This window comes from Bufo bufo, chromosome 2 (assembly GCF_905171765.1).
Source record: "Bufo bufo chromosome 2, aBufBuf1.1, whole genome shotgun sequence".
Lineage (NCBI taxonomy): Eukaryota > Metazoa > Chordata > Amphibia > Anura > Bufonidae > Bufo > Bufo bufo.
This window is the reverse complement of record NC_053390.1, coordinates 537,392,762-537,409,158: the sequence shown is the minus strand read 5'-3', so window position 1 is coordinate 537,409,158 and position 16,397 is coordinate 537,392,762. Positions and strand designations below refer to the sequence as shown.

The 16,397-nt window shown below is 42.4% G+C and overlaps 1 protein-coding gene across 9 annotated transcripts in view; it reads right to left on the bottom strand.

The window, feature by feature from the left end:
* Nucleotides 1-1,770: 1,770 nt before the first annotated feature.
* SHROOM3 (shroom family member 3) overlaps nucleotides 1,771-16,397 on the bottom strand; it is a 432,673-nt gene continuing 418,046 nt past the window's right edge. For all 9 annotated transcript variants that reach the window (XM_040418007.1, XM_040418009.1, XM_040418008.1 and 6 more), the window contains 3 exons: nucleotides 12,686-12,818; nucleotides 7,946-8,218; nucleotides 1,771-3,579 (listed from right to left, as the gene is read on the bottom strand). In XM_040418007.1, the coding sequence (XP_040273941.1) occupies nucleotides 3,247-3,579; nucleotides 7,946-8,218; nucleotides 12,686-12,818 (739 nt within the window). In that variant the 3' untranslated portion in view covers nucleotides 1,771-3,246. The remainder of the gene's footprint in view (nucleotides 3,580-7,945; nucleotides 8,219-12,685; nucleotides 12,819-16,397) is intronic.

The window sequence follows — 16,397 nt, the reverse complement described above, 5'->3', positions numbered from 1 at the left end:
AACTCCAAACTGAATGTCAGAATGGGAAAGAAAGGGGATTTAAGCAATTTTGAGCGTGGCATGGTTGTTGGTGCCAGACGGGCCGGTCTGAGTATTTCACAATCGGCTCAGTTACTGGGATTTTCACGCACAACCATTTCTAGGGTTTACAAAGAATGGTGTGAAATGGGAAAAACATCCAGTATGCGGCAGTCCTGTGGGCAAAAATGCCTTGTGGATGCTAGCGGTCAGAGGAGAATGGGCCGACTGATTCAAGCTGATAGAAGAACAACGTTGACTGAAATAACCACTCGTTACAACCGAGGTATGCAGAAAAGCATTTGTGAAGCCACAACACGCACAACCTTGAGGCGGATGGGCTACAACAGCAGAAGACCCCACCGGGTACCACTCATCTCCACTACAAATAGGAAAAAGAGGCTACAATTTGCACAAGCTCACCAAAATTGGACTGTTGAAGACTGGAAAAATGTTGCCTGGTCTGATGAGTCTCGATTTCTGTTGAGACATTCAAATGGTAGAGTCCGAATTTGGCGTAAACAGAATGAGAACATGTATCCATCCTCTGATGGCTACTTTCAGCAGGATAATGCACCATGTCACAAAGCTCGAATCATTTCAAATTGGTTTCTTGAACATGACAATGAGTTCACTGTACTAAAATGGCCCCCACAGTCACCAGATCTCAACCCAATAGAGCATCTTTGGGATGTGGTGGAACGGGAGCTTCGTGCCCTGGATGTGCATCCCTCAAATCTCCATCAACTGCAAGATGCTATCCTATCAATATGGGCCAACATTTCTAAAGAATGCTATCAGCACCTTGTTGAATCAATGCCACGTAAAATTAAGGCAGTTCTGAAGGCAAAAGGGGGTCCAACACCGTATTAGTATGGTGTTCCTAATAATTCTTTAGGTGAGTGTAAGTGGTAATTGACCTGTAGCTTCTGATAGCAATGGGCATGTTGTGTTAGACAACTGTTCACATGGTGCAGTACTGCATGGTGGCCTTTGTTTTTGTGGCGCTGTGCTGGTGGGTTGGTGGGACCCAGTGCCATGGGTGGCATTGTCAGACAGCAGAGTTGCGGTTTGACTCCTGGGTCCTGCCGCCCAGCAGATAGAGATAAATGACAGCATTATCTTTAGTATATGGGAAAATATTGCTGTTAGAAATCAGGGTGCAGTGAATGCAGCTGAAAGTGAAAGTAAAAGCAGGTTTTATTATAAACGACTCGATTTGTAACATTGTTATCTCCTGCTGATGTTCTGCTAATACTGTCATTTTGGCTACCGATTAGGAGATACGAGCAGCTAAAGCAGGCCCTCCCCTTCTGCCTGAGCTGGACTCGACCCTTCTTCCTGAGCAGGCAAAACAGTTAAGCACTTTTCCCAGAGTCCGAGCTCAGCTTGGGCAAAACAGTTAGGTGGTTAAAAGGGGTATGTTACCACGATTTTGGAGTATAAGAACAACAGATTGATATTTTTGTTTTTTAACTCCCCTTCTTTTCCTCTGCTCTCAGCCTCAAACTGCACTGAAATACATTGTTCCGGACTGTTGAGCACACGCTCTTGAGTCCTCTTTGGTCTATGTGTTAAGCTCAGCAGTCTGGAGTGTGTATTTGGACTACTACTCATCTAGTACTGCAGATAATAGTCCAAAATAGTAGTGACAGATTCCATTTAAAATACCATTAGTCAGCATCAGAGACTCTGAATATCTCACTCTATCTTCATTTAGAAAAAATATAGAAACACACACACAAATAAATTACAAAGAATATTTTATTGTCCAGAGTTGTGTTTTTAATCCTTAATATCAGAGTTTATATGTGGTGAAGTTTTTGTGTCTGTGTATAGAAAACAAGAGCAAATCAACACAGTGGACAACACAGAAGTGGCATGCGTTATATGGGCAAGATATTTGATTCAGATGTTTCACACGCCATGCTTAGCAAAAACCATGCTGGAGGAAGATATGTCCAATTTATTAAGAGTCGCCTACCTCTTAATAAATTTGTCTCATCTTCTGTTGTTTGTGTGGTGAAACTGAAATGTACTCTAGCCAGGAGCTGGAGCAGCTTTCTTGTGTAATGTGCGCCAGTTAAATGAGTCAGGCCACACAGCTCCTGCCCATGGTCTGCCTCCTCCTGTCCACATCCCGCTGACATTTTCGAAGTGATAAAAATTTGCAAATGTTGTCAAATTTTTGACAAAATTTGTGACTTTTGTATGCCACAAAACTTGTATACAGCTATAGTAAATGACCATCTTAAACATAGATGGGCAGTCTAAACATGTGTCAAATTTATCAAGATGGCTCATACTGTATGATACATTTACTGCATGGCTCGACACGTCCACCAAAATTTTGCCATACATATCCTATCTTAATCCATGCCTTCTTATCAAACTGGAAAACTGAAACAGGCAAGCTAGGTGCAGTGGAATATTCTGTTTGTCACACTTGCTTCATAAATAGATCTAAGACTTGATGCAACATTACGTGCAAGAAATGCTCCAAGTGGCATTTTGACAAGGTTTAGGCGCAATTACACAAGTAAATTCACCCCAATGTGTTTTAGGCAATCATAATACATTGGACCTGACATGCAGTTAAAGCAACATAAAACAAGGCTGTACAGGCTTCTTATTGGCACACTCCTTGCAGAGACTTGGCTATATTTACTATGGTGCTTTGGACTTACATTTCCATATCATGTTAAAAATGGCAATTTGCCAATCTTAAGCAAGGCACTAAAAATCAATAAAATATGTAATCTTACGTAGGCCATCAGATTTAGTTAAATTTCTTTACAACATACAAAAAAGGAATTTTCTACAGAAAAATACAGGTTAGCATATATACAAAACTTACAAAATTCACTTACAAAAATGGAGTTTATAAATAGAAATCATTTTGAAGGCATTTGGAGTCATTAAGGCTTTTGCTGCAGACTATAAGTTAGGGGTAATATGTTGTCTTTCTGTTCCTTCCATTAGGGCCTATGGAGGTTCATTATTCCCAGTAGCATCTATCACTTGAAAGGTTAGGGTGAAGCAATGACACATAGTGTGGTATGTCCTTCACCACAATTATGACATCTATGCCAAAAGCTTTCTCTCCTGGTATTTCTTTAATAAGCAGTAAAAAAAAAACGTTGTATCAGTAGCTGGACCATAACCCAATAGGAATTTCACTAATACCTTTAACCAACTGAAGTCTTCTGCTTGAGTTTTAAGGCACTATCAAAGAGATGTAATCAGTGGTGGAAGCATCTTTACATTCCCCGAAGATGCTGAAGGCACTTTTCTACTGACTAGGAAATCACTAGGTAAACTTTCTAACAGACAATTCAGTTGCTCCTGACCAAGTTTAATCTTATCGTCCAACTCCCTTTGTTCAATAAGAAGGGCTGATTTCATTTTCACAAAATGCCTGTAGTCCTGAAATTGTTCACTGGTGAGGTAGTTCCCTAAGATGTCTGTCACCAATTTCTCTCGACGATCTAAGTTTTCCTTCAGTTCTCGAGCATCTTCATGCTGTCCACAAAGTTGCTTTTTCTTTTCATTCCAGGTACTCTGCAACATGTTACAAAAATTGAATTAGGAACACTGAAATAGCACATAGCACAATACAACAATACATATTTGACATAAAATCTAGAATTTCTATGCTGTTCATTAATGCATTGTGTGGGGATTCGCTCTGGTAGACAGGACAAGGGGACGCAGTATAGAGGAAAAGACCAGTTTGTAACTCAAAAAAACGTCAGTGTTTTATTCACACTTACGGCAACAAAACAGTACAACAGTCCATTTGCAGTTTTGGTGTTTGTTCAGACCTAGACAGTTCATACAGCAACACAGTCACATGTTATCCTAGGTGTTAGTTCACATCCGATCGGAATTGCTCAAGACAGAGCAGACCTACCAAACTCAGGCCTCCAGCCTAGCACACGGCTCAGATCCCAATCCAGCGATTGCCAGAGCTCCTCTGTCAGAGAGAAAGGTAATCACACCCAGCTGACACTGCCGGCTGGGCTTTTTATAGGCCAGTCAAGAACCTGCCTGGAATGTGGGGAGTAGTCACCCACCCAGCACTTTGACTACTCCCAGTAAGAGCCATCCCGGATATACAGCTATACTAAATAGCTAGGTGTCAAACAGCAACTGCTGCTTACACATGAAAATTGGCTTTTACTCCACTGAGGCCAGGAACCTCGGTGACACATACCTTCCGTCAACGACAGACCCTTGCGCCTTCCTACACTTGCTATAATGATATGTAAATGTGTGGGCTAAAAGCAGATGTTCATATGGTCTTACAAGTTGTATGTCAGTACCTAAGAGGCTGTGGTACTGTGACATTAAAGAGGACCTATTATGGGTTTATGTATTACAAACTGGTATGCTTACCAGATCGTGCAGCTCCTATAGATGCAAACACTTTTTTTTTTTTCAAAAATATTCCTCTGTTCTGGCACTGTGCCCCCCTGATTTTGGAACCTGATATGCTAATTCAGAGTGTGCTAATCGTGCACTCCTGATTAGCTTGTCTGCCCCATAGGCTGATTTTAATTAGTTTCAGTATAAAGCTGTGGCTTGCTCTCACTATATCATTGTCTGGCACAAGAAAAGGTATGGAGTTGGCTTGGCATGCATGTTGGTACCTGCATCCCTTGGAAGTAATGGAGGCCATTATGGCACCATAAATGGTAAAAACCAGACTGGACCCAGCATGCATGTGGAACCAACACTTCCTGAACTTTATGGCAGCCATTATGGCGCATAACAGGTGGTATTTACAAGTTGTTTCACACTTGTTTGTTATGTATATAATTCCACATGTGTCAATTCATAGTTTTGATGCCTTCATAGTCATGAGGGTAAGGAGGACTCTTTGAATGAGAAGGTGTGTCCAGGCTTTTGGTCTGTACTGTATATGCTGTGAATTGTGAATAGTAATGCTTTCTAGTGCAATGTTTTTTTTTTGTTTTTTTTTGTAGTGTAATGCTTTAGTTTAAATGTCAGTTCTTGTTCCTCTGTCCATGGCATCTAGGATTGCTCCAAACAACTTTTCATTGTATTGTACATTGTATTACATTGTATTGTACAGTGACAATAAAGGCATCTTATCTTATCTTATCTTATTTAGTGTTAGGTTACCATCTTACAGAGATCGCCTTGACGTTCGGCAGACGGGCTCAAATGGTTTTGTACAAAATGCATTTGCCAAGCATCTCACTTTATAAATAAGCGTAGCATTAGCACTATACTTTTTGCGACTATGGCATTATTGTACTTTATCTGGTTTGCAAAGTGCTGTTGCATTGTCTTTTTTTTCTACAAGGAGGAGGAGACATTTGGTTTCCTTAGTGGGTGTAGCCTTCTCCTTGGCTGTGACGCCGGCCAATCTCAGCAGACTGCTCCACAGCCAGGGAGAAGATGAGCTGAAATTACCAAATCTCACAAGAACAGGCTATGTAAGATAGTACAGCAAGTACTATACTCACGTATATAGCCTGTTCTCGTAACTCTCTCGAGAACAGCTTACATTCTTCTTCTGGCTGTGGAGTGATCCGCTGCGATTGGATGGTGTCACAGCCAGGGAGAAGGAAACACCCTCCTCCCTGTACTGATACTCTGAATTAGCATATCAGGCGCCAAAAACAACGGGGGGCACAGCGGCGGAATGGAGGGGGTATTTTTTTTTTTTACTGTTTGCATCTATATGGGCTGAACTATCTGGTAAGCATACTAGTTTGTAATACATAAAACCTCTTTAAAGGGATTGGTGACATTTTATTTCCTTTGCTCAGCCACAAGCAGCCAATCAGCTTAGCTGATGTTTATGGCCAGCTTACAGTAGGAGGAAGAGACAGAGCAGTAGTCTGAACCTCTGATAAGACACAGAAGGTTAAAGGGGTTGGCAGCTTCACACCAGAGAATATTACAAAGCATTATATCTTACATCTTTAGCACAAGTTCAGGGCCATTTTTATGATTATTGAAGCCATGCTCCCTACCTCCCTGGCTACCCTCCTGTCAGGTCATGATATAGTGACAGATGGAAAGCATGCGACCAAATCATAACCATGCTTCCTACATTGAAGCACACTGTGCTTGACATAACATGCTGGCTATCAGCAGCCATCACTAGAGGGAGCTAAAAGGGTTTGTTAGCTGTGTATTCAAAAACAAAACAAAAAAACAATTATAATGTTAAAGTCAGTAAAATGCTATAATAAAATCTGTAATACTCACCTTACTAATCCCCGATGCCCCTGTTGCAACGCTTCCTGGTCCCACACTGGTATCTGTAATTCTAACTCCAGTAATGACATTCTGACATAGGCATGTGATCAGTGCTGCCAATAACAGGCTGAAGCACCATTGGGGCCAGAGATTGGCAGCAGTGGTCGCATATCCACGTGGAACATCATTGATGGAGCTGGAAGTACAGACACTGGCAGGAGTCCAGAAAATATCAAAATGGTAGCAGCGGGCAATCTTAAAAGTATTACTTATTTTATAACTTTTTAAGTGTTTTTCAAAAATATTTTATATAGCTGGACTAGTGGTTAATTCATAATGTGATACAGTAAACTGAATAAAACACCTTATGCAGTAAGGTCCTATATTCCCTATAGTCGTCACTGCCGTCAACTAGCAACATATATTTGAAATTTGGCTATAGATGTGGGTAGGGTTGAGCAGTGGCCTACATAGAGAAGTAAGGGCCCCATAGTAAGGATCAAACCAGGCCCCCCAAACAGGACAGAAGGGTTTCCGCCTTAACCCTTTTCAATGACCCTTGGGCCATTTTCCCACTGCCTCATTTGCTAAATGTTGTTCTTTTAGAGGGTAGAGTCCTGACCAAGTTTTCACCTCCAGTAGAAGAGGAGATAATCCCAACTAAGACTGGGCCCCCTCTTGCCCTGGGCCCCATAGCAGTCGCATGGTCTGCCGCTATGGTAGAATCAATTTGTCTTAGCAAGAGCTGTTCACCTGTGAGCGGATGTTCCACAGGTGAAGAAGTGCTGACCAGCCTAATGATTGACAGGGCTGGACATGTTTCTCAGCTCTGACCATCTGGGCACTACTTTCCTGCTCTGAGTAGCGGCATAAGCACTGAAGCTTAAATTGAGTTTTTGTGACTAGCAACTATGCATGCGCCGGTATACTTCTGGGTAGCGGCGCAAGTGCAGTAGCTGCTCCTGAAGCTAAATTTCGGCTTTGGAGCCTGCGTCACTACTTGGAACAGGGACATCGGGTTCAGATTGTCAAGGCTGGGCAAGATGTCTGTCTCTGTCAATCAACAAGCTGGTGGGCACTTCTTCACCTGCGGGGAGAGTTCCTCACAGGTGAGGAGCTCTTGCTAATGAGATGAATCGATTTGCTCATCCATAATTTGGAGCTCTATATCAGAAAAACATGTACTGTAGTAGGAAATCAATGAGCACAGAACTCTGAGCCAATTAAAATCAAAATGGTGTTTAAGGCTGGACATTCACTTTAACTGCTTCTAAGAGGTTAAACAGCCCAGATCTGAGGTAACTCCGATTCTGGCTATTGCTTACCCCCAGCATGGACACAGACCTGTGACCGCAACATCCGATGGATGTAACACTATGCTTATTTGCAGTAACATACCACTAAAATGGAAGTACAGTTAAGGCCACAAGTTCACTTAGAAGCTAGTGCATAAAGAGCTAGTTTCCATTAGAATAAAGAACGATTTATAACTATAACAAAATAAATAATATATTAATAAATAACAAATATGATGGAAATCTACTAATCTAACTCTAAAGCATGAAGAGAGGTTACTTGGTCGGATCCTCAGGAGTTTAAAACAGAGAAGCTGGCATAGTCTTAAGTTCGCCCAAGACCTTCTAACCCTAGCAGGTCACTGAATTCAGATAAAATATAATTGAATATTTACCCGTTCTTCAGCATTGGTATCTGCTTCTAATGTGTTAAGTACATTTTCCACCTTGGCCAAACGTCCTGAAAGTGACAGCAGAAGATTCACTACTTTGTCTAGATCTCCAATGAACATCTTATACTTGTCAAACTCATTCGGTTTGCAGAGTTTCTCAATCACTGCCTCCATCTCTTCTCCAAGACTGTTGTTAAGCTTTATGTCAACCAGAAGACTTTCTTTGGCATGCTTCAAAATCTCAAGTTTATTGTTAAGGCTGGCAATCAATTCGGCCTGTTAATAAAAGAGAGATATTTCACCCATAAAGATGCTTTCCATGACCAACAAGATTGCAAAATTGTACAACAAATATATTCCATGCATGAATATCAGATTAGAAAATTAATACATTTTTTGGTGTTTGGTAGTGTTAGTGTAAAGAGGCAGGGGATGTATAGACATTCACACATGGCAGACTTGGGGACCATCTTTAAACCCTCGGTTGATTGGTACCCCCACTGGAGAGGATTTATGGGGTGACAGAGGGTTCCAACAAATTTATTGTCATGGTTGCTAGTGTTGAGCTTCAGCCCAAGCCCCAATGCCCAATGCATATGGCCCAAACAGCCAAACCACCTGACCTATGTAAATTACATTGTTTCCCTCCCTCCAGCTTACAGTCCCATGTAAATAACATCACACCATCTCCCCTGCCTCCTTCAACATACAGCCCTATGTACAAAACATCATTCCCTCCCTTCAGCCTCACCCAGCACACAGTCCCATGTAAGAAACATCACTCCCTGTCAAACCGCCTCCATCATACAGTCCCATGTAAGGTTACATGCACACGAATGTAAAAACAAAAATAGGCTGTTAGAAGCAGAAACACTGTCAACTTTTTTACGACCATTTTCTCGCCATCTGGCTGTTAAAAATGGATGAATTTCATTGGCTTATCCCAACCCTCCATAATGGCCCCAATTGTAAATAATGCCCCAATAGTGGCCCACAGCATTAATAATGTGGACCCCAGAATTTTCTTTTGACTGCCAAAAAATAAATAAAAAATACATACCTCATCCACTTTCCCGCAAGGGGACACTCACTCCTCACTGGACGCAGCAGGACCTGATGTGATCGTGTGATGTCATCACGCTGGGCGCCTGCTGCATCCAATGAGGAGTCGGTGTCCCCGGGCATTGGATGAGGTGAGTATTTTTTAAATTATTTGAACTCCTGAAATGTCATTTATCCGCACTGTACCTGTTTTTATCGGCCGTTATGCGGGTGCACTCCTGTCTAAACCGCGTTAAAAACGGTCCCATTGATTTAACCTCCAAAAACAGGACACGCCGTGTGAACAGCTACATAGACTGCAATTGGTTATAAAAATGGCTGTGTGATGGACGCAGGACCGGCTCCAGGTTCATGTGGGCCCTTGGGCGATAAAGTCTCAGTGGGCCCCCTTGTGGCCTTTTGCACGGCGCTTACAGCAATGAAACTGCATGTATTATAGATAAAATACCTTACACAGAGCATGCTACAGAGCGGATATATGTAAATCAGTCCTTATGTACCTACTTTTATTTTCTAACCAGTGTTTCAGTCCCTCAGGTCTACTCACAGATATGTGCCCCCTCACAGTAGATATGCCAAGATATGTGCCCCCTTCACAGTAGATATCCTAAAATATGTGCCCCCTCAAAGTTGATATGCCACAATATGTGCCCCCTCACAGTAGATATGCTAAGATATGTGCCCCTCACAGTAGATATGCCAAGATATGTGCCCCCTCACAGTTCATATGCCAAGATATGTGCCCAGTGCGCCCTTCACAGTGGTTATGCCAGATGTGCCCCCTTCACAGGAAGTCAAAAAAACAAACAATAAATACTCCTCGCCTCAGTCACCTGGCTCCTCCCATGATCTGCGCTCCCCATCAGCAGAAGTAGGATACTGTGACACATAACGCTGCTGTGTAGGAGGAGCAGAGGATGTTTCCCAGCCTGCCCCGCTCCTCCTCCTACAAGGAACAGCAGGACGATGTGTGAGGACATCGTGCTGTTGCTGCTGTGGAGAGCTGGCGGCTCAATGGTGGAGCGGGGAGCAAATAGTTCCCAGCTTCAGTGGCATGCCTACGGTGTTTGGCACCCGGGACAGGTCCTTTCTCTGGCACCCCTTCCCCCCCAAATACTTTAAAAAAATGATACTCCCTCATAGTAGTATTGCCCTCATTGTACAACCTTCACAGTAGTTTTGTACAGATGTGCGTCCCCTCACAGTAGTTATGCCCACATTGTGCCCTCTCACAGTAGTTATGCCCTCTCTGTACCCCTTTCACAGTTGTAATGCCCTATCTGTGCCCCCTTCACAGTAATGATCCTAATTGTGCCCAGGCCCCAAATGTTTTAACCTAGTGATGCCCCTGCCGTACAGCATTCAAACAAAGTTTTGAACGAAGCGACTTTGTTTTGAACAAAGTGACTAACACTAATGGCTGCTATTGACCATGGGATTTGAGGGATGAAACAACTTGGATCAGATTTATGTCCTACTGTATAATGGTCCTTATAGCAGTGTCAGCTGTAATAAACAACAGACACCTGCTATGGACAGTGTAAGCACAGCTCCAGCGCCCGCACTACCCCCGCACCATGCATTTACGACATTTGGCCCTAAGCAGCCAGCACGAGTAACAAATACGGCATTTCAATCACCAGGCACCGTACATCATGTACTATGTCTCAGCCACATATTAAGAGCCAGCACATCATTAACTGTGAGATCTGGATCTTTGCCACATTCGGGAACAGACGTCAATCAGTCTCTGCCCTCCAGTGTTTACAGGGTCTGTAGGGCAAGCACTGCCTGTAATATCCATCAGATGACTGTCTGCCGCATACCTGACCTACAAGGCCTTGTTTTGTTTTAATTAAAAGCTTTTGCTGTGATTCCAAAAAGCTAGCAGATATAATGCTATTGTGTACTTGCAAAACAAGTGGGCTTTGATTACCCAAATGAGACGTTCCCCTTGTAACGGCTATGTCCTTCATAGACAGCATAAGAAGCATGCCAATGTAATTAACAGCATGGCACTAATCACTTAGATCACTTACTCTTTCTCCACTCACATGTGCCCTGGCCTCCTTTTTGAGTTACAGGGCTGATTGCAGTGTTCTTCTGTTGCAGATTTGTCGTTTATAATATGGGCAGCGAACATGGACTATTACACCAATATCCTGACCTGACACATATGCATGGGGTAGATTTATCGAAGTGGTGTAAAGGAAAACTGGCTTCGTTGCCCATAACAACCAATCAGATTCCACCTTTCATTTTCTGAAGGAGCTTTGAAAAATGAAAGCTGGAATCTGATTAGTTGCTATGGATTGTTTTCCTTTACATCAGGTTTGATGAATCTGCCTCCACATCGTTTATTAATGCTCAAAAATGACAACAGCTACAATTAAATATAAAAATGAAGGCAAAGTCGTATGATGAACATACACATATTAATATAGTTTGGAAGGCTGGAAAAGGATATATATCCATCCAGTTCAGTCTACTATCCTGCCATGTTGAACCAGAGGAAGGCAAAAAATCCCATGAGATAGAAGACAATTTTCCTTATTTTAGGGGAAAATCCTTCAAATAGGGCAGTCAGAATTACTCCTTGAATAAATGACCCTTCTCCAGAAATCTAGTAACTATAATTTTATTACACTCCAGAAATATATCCAGGCCCCTCTTGAACTCTTTTAGTGAACTCCCCATTACCCCCTCCTCAGGCAGAAAGTTCCATAGTCTCACTGCTCTTACCGTAAAGAATCCTTTTCTATGTTTGTGTACAAACCTTCTTTCCTCCAGGCGCAGAGGATGTCCCCTCGTCACAGTCACAGTCATGGGGATGAATAGATGACCGGAAAGATCTCTGTACATAGATCCCTGATATATTTATACATAGTTATTAGAACTTCTCTATTCTCTTTTCTAGAGTGAACAACCCTAATTTTGACAGTCTTTCTGGGTACTGTAGTCCACCAATTCCAGTTATTACTTTAGTTGCCCTCCTCTGTACCCTCTCCAGCTCTGCTATGTCTGCCTTGTTCACAGGAGCCCAGAACGGTACACAGTGCTCGATGTGTGGTCTGACCAGTGATTTGTAAAGGGGTATATATCAAAATTGACTAAACCAACAGATTGGGCAGGGTCAGGATCAGCTGATGAGCAAATATGTATGGTTGCAGCCTGACATACCCCTGACAACAAATGTCCAGGGATAGAAGGAGTGGACATGTTGGTATTCACAAACCTAATCCATCACTGCTGAGGGAGATAAGCCACTCCCAGAGGTTGAGGAAGAGAGCTATTGCACAAATTCCTAAGCTAATGTGTATGGTGACAATTTTGTTCCTATGGATATCTGTTGTGTGAACCATTTTGATCCCACCAATATAAAAACCTACAAGCTTTGTAATGAAGGTCCAGTCAGGATTATTCAGGGTGTGAGATGAAATGTAGTCACACACGAGATGTAAAAGACCCTTAGTCGTGAGGTGTCACAGTAGAAAACAAGTTCAGCTAATTTTGTCAATTTGGTCCTTGTCTCTGAAAATGTTAAGGGGTTGTCCTGGATTTTTTTTAAATCCCACCCCCAGAGAAACGTATCTGCTCCCCGCTGCTTGGTTCGGACGTCCTGCCTCCTGAGTTCTATCGTTTTACAATTTTTTTCACCGATTGCCATGATCGATTCTTTACCTTCTTGTCATTCAGATTACGGGGCTCTACTCCTCCTGATCCCTCATTGTGTATGTCTGTGATCCTCTTCAGAAGTTCAGCTTCAGGAGCAGACATCAAATAGCACACAGACGACCGTACGCCGTTTTCTGTCCTATACGTAGAGGATAATAAACATCATTGATGACAAGGAAGAACATAACTCTTAAATGGTGCAAATATTTAAGAAATATGAAGATGTGGCAACTCGTGGAGCTGATGTGAGCTCTGCAATTCCTACTGGAATTCCACTGGGTGGAGGAGAGGGGTTTAAAACATGACCATCGTTAATACCCTTGTTAGGGGGTGAGTCTGTCAGAAAAACAGAAAAATAAAGAAAAAAACAGGATCTTTTTTTTTTTAAAAAAAAGCACATCCTGTACATCAGTTATGCACATTTGTCACTTGATCCATTTCTGTCTGAGGGGACTTTTTTTCTGTGCAAAAAAACAGATCTCAGACGGAAATGGCTCGAATCGATGTCAAATGTGCACAGGATCCGTTTTTTTTTACAGGATCATTTTTTTCTTAATTTTTCTATTCTTCTGAGGGATCAGAAAAATGGAAAAATATTGGTGAGGTGAACTCCCCCCTTAGCCTGTGTGTGAACACCAACCTTCAAGTCAACTATTATCGCTTCCATTCATTTTCTAGAAAGACATAGGCGTTGTATGAGATTTAAAAAACCTGCCTATTTTTTTTTTCCCTGAAACTACACCACTCTTGTCCATGGGTGATGTCTGGTATCTCAGTCCCAATCCTAAGAGTGGTGTAATTTCTGGGAGGTAGCAGCCATGTTTTTTCAGCATTAAGTAGCCCGTTCAATAGCTTACTGAAGTACATACTAAATATACTTCTGTGATGTCACTCTCTACCACAAGATGGCACTATACAGTTTCTAAGATTTCTATCACTCATTATTATTCTACAGTATATACAAGTTACAATATTAAAGGCGTTTTCCAAGATTTTGATGCTAATGACCTATTCTTAGTATAAGTCATCAGTATTTGATCAGTGGGGGTTCAACACCCTGGACCCCCGCCGATCAGCCGTTTGAGAAGGCAGCGGTGCTCCTGTTGTGAGCGCCACGGCCTTTTCCTTGCTTACCAAGCACAGCACCGTACATTGTATAGTGTCTGTGCTTGGTATCGCGCACAGCCCCATTTAAGTTAATCATTATGCCATCGCTCGTCCCCATGCTGTATAGCGGTTTGCCTGCGGCAGACTGTGGTGTCTAGTAACAATAATTTTCCGACATGTCAAAAGATTTGGATTGCCTAATGATCGGGCATTTGGCAGCAGTATTTAACTGCAAGATGATCATTAACGAGCATTCATGCAAACGCTCGTTAGTGATTATCTACCGAAAAACCGGGCAGTGTAATATAGGCTTTACATACAGCGCCAAGTACCTGTAAATCACTCTCCATGAGGATATAATATTACAACCTACCTGAGGCCACTTCACGGGCCACTCTATATGAGTTGAGGGATATGTAGTGTGGGAGAGGACCTGACTGGTGTCTAATACATTGTGATGTATGTGAGCGCTTCAGAATTACTCCCCAAATCTTGCATTTAAAAGGGACCATGTTACACTCAAAATGTAACCTAAAATTTAGCTGAGCAGTTTGATATATATTTTTATGATTCAGTATAACTTGTAATTTATTGATCTAAGTTCTGTTCATTCTCACCTCTGGAGTCCAGTGGGTGGTATTATTCAGTGACTGACAGCATTTCCTGTATGAGAGTGCATAGAGTGACAGCTGTCAGTCACTGAGCCACTGGACTCCAAAGCTCAGAATGAACAGAACTTTAGAGCAATAAATTACAAGTTAAGGCCCATTCACACGACTGTATGGCTGTGGTGCCTGTATTGCGGACCGCAAATTGTGGCCTGCAATATAATGGCACCGGCGGTGTGAAGTCTGTTCTGTGGATGCGGACCCATTGACCTGAATGGGTACACGATCTTCAAAATACGGCAAAAGACAGTCATGTCCTATAGGAAATGAGCCCTAATACTGAATCATTTCCTATAAAACTATCTATCAATCTGCTCAGCTCCTCCTGCTCTATAACATGCTGCCTGCAGACTGCACTGCATAGTGACAGATTTCCCTTTCTGGCTTACAGGAAATAATGCATTAAAATGTTAAATCTGCAAAAAAGTTTTGCCTCCATTTCCCTTTAATACTTGTGAAACATATAAAGGGTTAACAATGTTTGTAAAATCAGTTTTGAATAACTTGAGGGGTGTAGTTCCAAAAGGTGACACATTTATAAAACATATCGGCTCAAATTCACCTTTACCATAAAGTACATTGTGTCACGAGAAAACAGTCTCAAAATCGCTTGCATAAGTAAACGCATTCCAAAGTTATTACCAGGCCAGCGCTATAATGAGGCAGACCAAGCGGCTGCCTTAGGGCGCAGAGCCGTTGAGCCAAGGGGAAGGCGGAAAAATCTGTATATGTAGCGCAGCGCCCAGGGATCTCACTGCGCTTACTATTATTCCTGGGCGCCTCTCCATTCGCCCGCTGTATGATAATTACTACTATCAGAGCAATGGGGAGGAGACATCAGCTTCTCTCCTGGGCATTCCTTCTCCCTGGCTGTAGCGCTGTCCAATCGCAGCGCAGAGCATCACAGCCAGGGAGAAGAAAAAAAACTCTCCTTCTCCCTGGCGGAGAAGGAGACGCCCAGGAATATTAGTAAGTGCAGGGAGATCCCTGGGCTGCGCGCTACATATACAGATAGTTATCTTACAATGTTTGGACCCATGAAAGGTCCAATTTAAATACATCATGATGGAGGAGGAGGGAAAAATGTGACATGGGGGGGAGAAATGTGACACAAAGGGGGTGATGTAAAAAGGAGGGGTGATATGACATGGAGAGGGAGAAATGTGACATTGAGGGGGAGAAACGTGACATGGGCTGGAGGGGGAGAAATGTGACATTGAGGGGGTGAGATCTGACATGGGGGGTGATGTGACGGACGGACGGTTGGGCAAAATGTAGCTTTGCTTGTGTTGGCAAAAATCCTCGCATCAGCCCTGGTTATTACCACATAAAGTGATACACGTCAGATTTGCAAAATTAGGCCTGGGCAGGAAGGTGAAAAATGGCTGTGTCCCGAAGGGGTTAAAGGAGTTTTCTGGCTTTAGGTAAATAATAAAAAAGTTATACACTTTCTAATGTACCTTGTGTTTCAGTATGTCACCATTGTCAAGTGAGAAAAGATGGCCAGGCGTAATGCTGAGAATTTACTACATTTGTTTCCAGTCTAGGCAATCCTCTGGGTGCCCAATACATAAAAGACACAAATCTACAGTATCTCCTGTATTTGCTACATTGTATCAGTCTGGAGTCCAGGCTGTTAATTCACAAAAGATTCCCTTGACTGCAGCCCTAGCAAATAATCAATATGTTAAAAGAAGGTATCTACAGGTTTCAAAGATCTTAAAATTGCAAACAATTTGAAATGCAAAGTATATTAGTTCAAATATATAGCTTAAAGAGTAAATGCAATGCATTTTACTACCCCATAAAAATATGTGCAATTTGTTTAATTTACGTTTTTTGTCTGTTTTGGCCATTAACTCACCATCTGTGGTCCTTTAGTGCCTCCTAAACTTACAATCCACTGCCTGATTCTATGGCCAGGTTGTCTTCAGCTCCAGGGA